The sequence below is a fragment of the Limulus polyphemus genome, unplaced genomic scaffold (assembly GCF_000517525.1).
Source record: "Limulus polyphemus unplaced genomic scaffold, Limulus_polyphemus-2.1.2 Scaffold237, whole genome shotgun sequence".
Lineage (NCBI taxonomy): Eukaryota > Metazoa > Arthropoda > Merostomata > Xiphosura > Limulidae > Limulus > Limulus polyphemus.
In genome coordinates this window covers 91,936-96,152 of record NW_013665847.1, presented here as the reverse complement: position 1 = coordinate 96,152, position 4,217 = coordinate 91,936, and the positions used below count along the sequence as shown (strand labels likewise).

General features: G+C 35.2%; 1 protein-coding gene across 2 annotated transcripts in view; it reads left to right on the top strand.

Moving 5' to 3' along the window:
* The window catches only part of LOC106478640 (protein kinase C-binding protein NELL2-like), a 72,646-nt gene that overhangs the window by 43,334 nt on the left and 25,095 nt on the right, over positions 1-4,217 (top strand). Inside the window, exon 1 of one of the 2 annotated variants that reach the window (XM_022382276.1) lies at positions 1,391-1,667. The exons of the other annotated variant lie outside the window; for it this stretch is intronic. Coding sequence (XP_022237984.1) covers positions 1,598-1,667 — 70 coding nt within the window. The 5' untranslated portion in view covers positions 1,391-1,597. Of the gene's footprint in view, positions 1-1,390; positions 1,668-4,217 lie in introns of those variants that run through there. 2 annotated transcript variants of the gene reach the window in all.

Below are 4,217 nucleotides of genomic sequence, written 5' to 3'. Positions count from 1 at the left end.
ACGACGAACAAAAGTATTTTACTCTTCACACGAACAACGATTACCAGGTACGAGGTCATCCGGTGGCGACTTCTTCCTATGCATCACGATCATAACTAGACAGACATAAGTATCTCTTGTACAGATACTTTTCTAACATACCTTTTTTTTTCTACAACAGACTTGTACATTTTACTAAAAGCTTGCCACATTTCGTGTAGATACACGAAGTAAATTCGGAATTATAGTAAACATTCCTTTTCCAATAAGGGGTCAGTCCAATAAATCGACCTGTACATTCAGTTAAGTTGATTTGTTTCTTTCTTTCTTTCACAGAAAATTACACGGATCTTTAACCACACGTGAATTCCGGTTAGTCAATTAACATAGTACCAGTCTCAAAACTAATTAATCTATCCTTTTTTCTAGAAGGTCATGATTCAAGTCTCATGATGAAGTAATTCTGAAATTGACTCGATAATGTTTAAAAAAAACAATAACGAAATGTTGACTGTTTACCAAAAATTATTATTAGAACGTTTGATTAGTTTCAGTAACATTTTCAAGGCTAAAATAGCCATGTGATGAATGATACTATGTACGTTTTACCTCTTTTTTTTTTTGTCATTCTTGTTATGTTAATATATTGGAATGCTAGTTCGCGCCAAACACCAACTACCATTTGTTTGCGCCTTCTATCGGAAAAGCTGAGGTTAGCGCGCTCTTCAAAAGTTGTAAGACAAACACTACTTGCTACACTCGTCATTCATTTGCAACGATTCGCTACAGTGACGTCATGTACAGTACGTGCCAATCATTGAGTCGCGTTTGAGCAGTTCGCCTTGAATAAAAAAGCAGAACACAGCAATAGTTCCAGTAAAATTAAGCATATGAGGTCAGTGGCAGGAATGTCGGTTTAGAAGGCAACATATCCGCTTTTGATGTGAAGTGAGTGTCCGCATGCGCTGTATTTAAACCGAAAGAAAAGTCGAAGGCAGTTTTGAGTTGTATAGAAGAAGAGGGGTGTAAGACTTTATAAGTTGGCTGCATGCAAATAACACGTGCTTTAGAATATCTTTAGTATCTGTCGTCCAATTTATGTTACTTGATGTCCGCAAGGAAAGAAGGGTTACTGAAACCATCATGCTGGTTTGCTACTTTGGATATATGTGTTTCGATCTGGTCATCAGTGCAGCGAGCACGTAATCGTAAAAACGTATAAATAGGATGTTTCTGTTCTAGTTGTTAAAATATTCTTACATTAGTCATGGATGGTTGGTTGGTACTTTTCTTTGATTTGCTTAGTCTCTCTTAGTGTTGTTGTAATGCCGTTGATAATCATCGTTCCCTCTACAAAGGCAGAGTAGGGTCTATAAAGATTAAACAAGGCTGTATACTATATACAGTCTTTTGTAAAATTCAGAGTTTAGACGGTATTAGTTCGATAACAAAGACGACACAAGATTTCCTTCTAGAATTCTACATAAAACCTCCCTTTCCTGGAAGGAACAAAAAACGGTGAAAACATTTTACAGCTGTATTTGATAGGGTGTCATGTCAGTGAGTAAGACAGCGTGTATAAGCCACCGTTACTGTGATGTGTTTTTGAACTTAAACTATGTTTACCAGGATGATTAAACAACTATGGACTGAGTGGTTTCTCATGCAGATGGTTGTTTCTATCACTTGTAAGTATATACATATATGTGTAATGTAAACAAACATTATTTAAGCAGTTAATATTTACGTCCAAAAGAAAACTGCGTTACAAACGGCGAGATAATTTATAATGAAATAAAACATTTATAGTATAAAACAAACATTAAACAAAAACACTGCACAGCAAAACAGTCAACAGTGCACGGGCTATAATGAGTGGTACGAGTCCTAGTTTTTGAAGGTGACTGCTGAAGTAGGACCCACATGACGATGGAGATACAATGTCTATCAGTCTTAACCTCCTTTCGCGAAGTTTCGCGTGTAAAGAAAAAAAAATAAAGTAAAATAAGACAAATAAATAGAAAAAAGAAAGATGTGGCTGTTCGAGCCCACAACATCCAACGTCTGTAATCTGACAAAATCTAGCTCTGATTTTTTCTGTAATTATGGTTGATTATCATAAGTACGTTAGTTTAGGCACTAAACCTTTTAAACGAATTTCTTAAAAGATTTTGTTCAAATATTTCAGTTCATTGCAGTGCTTTTGTGAGCGCTACATTATGTTCTATTTCGATAACGTAGACTTTACAGTGTAATACTTTTTTCTTTACACGTAAAATATCATAAAATACATCCTACACATCGTTGCTGACTGCTACATATGATCAGCTGTTTTTGGTGGAGGTCGTTCTGATTCATGGAATACCATATCAATCATATTTCATAAGTAGGCTAAGTTACCAATCATAAAGCAAAAAAATAGTCAACAAAGTGTTCAATAAAATCACTTGCAAATACATCTTATTAGATAAATATTAACGTGAATTATGCAACTTCTGATGTTAATAGTTAGTATCAGAACGCGACCCTGAGTGGAAAACATGTTTAGTCAAGATGGTCTTAATTGCATCTTTGTAACACTGTCCAAATTGAATCAGCCGTTCTCAAACGTCTATAAATTTACGCTGTTTAAAAGAAACAAAACAAAAACATTTTCATAAGAAAGTTTGTTACACTGAGTGTCCTGAAGCAGCTACTTGCTTCACTGTTCATTCTATATCTTCTAGTTTGAAATCTTGGAATATTTTTTGTTCTGTTATTATTTCCTTGAACTTGAAGATATACCAAATAATGCGAGGTAAGTTTTCGTGATATAAACGTGTTTTATTTTGTTTCTAACATAGTACTTGCTAACAATTTCAATTACAAACTTTTAACATGTGTGACTGAAGCAGTTGTCGCATTAAGCTGTGTAAGGATTTTGATAATTTCTTTTCATGCATATTGTGCTTCTATATTAAAAGTAAGAAAACACACACACACACACACACACACACACACACACACACACACACACACACACACACAAAACCAACGTTTTTTAGCGAAAAGAAAGATGAAATCTTTAGTTACAGCATACTAGTTTCGGTAACAGTTACCATCCTCAAGGCTAGTATCCACAATGTTAGCTTAACATGTATTACTGGATGAGTTCATATTTAAAACAAGGTAACGAAAAATAGTATGTAAAAGCAGTAGATAGAGGTTATGACACTATAATTGTTGACAGAGCTCTTCAGGGCCGGCATGGCCAGGTGCTTAGGGTGCTCGACATGCAGTTTGAGGGTCGCGGGTTGGAATTCCCATCCAACCAAACATACTTGCCCTTTCAAGCGTGGGGGCGTTATAATGTTACGGTTAATCCCACTATTCGTTGGTAAAAGACTAGCCCAAACGTTGGCGGTGGGTGTTGATGAGTAGCTGCATTCCCTCTAGTCTTTCACTGCTAAATGGGACGGGTGGCGCAAATAGCCCTCGTGTAGCTTTGCTCGATACTCAACAAGAACTTTCCAAAAAATGAACGACAAACATCTAAAAATGAAATACTCCGAATTAACTCTATTAACCATTTCAAAACAAATTCATTAGTATACCATTTGTTCCCGAGATTTCGGAAAAAATTGCTAAAGAATTTCGATTAAAGGGTTAAAAGTAGCGTTCATTCCACAAAACAAAATTGTCAACCATTTACAAAAAGTCAGATCCTAAAAAGGTTGAAGATAAATATGGAATTTACCAAATAAAGTGTAGTTGCAGTAAAAATGTACAAATGTACATAGCATAAAAATAAAGAAATTAAAAATGAGACTGAAAGAACACTCATGTGACATAAAGCATGGTAACATTATCTTCTCCACTGTAGCTCAACATGTCTGGAACTGTGATGGTAATTATGATTGGAAAATTTAAAGATCTTAAAAATGCACAAATAAACATAGAAACTTAAGATTGTATTTGTATAATTAAAAACAGATCTATGTGTATAAATACAGATGACAGACCTATCAACTGGAATACTTGTTTAGTTTAAGTAATCCCTTATTTACGATTTACTTTCCACCCCTTATTTACTGTCCTCGTTTTTAAAAAGGAACTCTCCCAGTAACGTTTGTAGCTGAAGTTATATAAGCTAGGCTAACACTGTAGATACTAACCCTGATGATGGTAACTATCTTACGACAGCGGAAGTCACGTGACGCTGGTAACACGTAATGAGTATCTAGAAGGATCGGGGAACA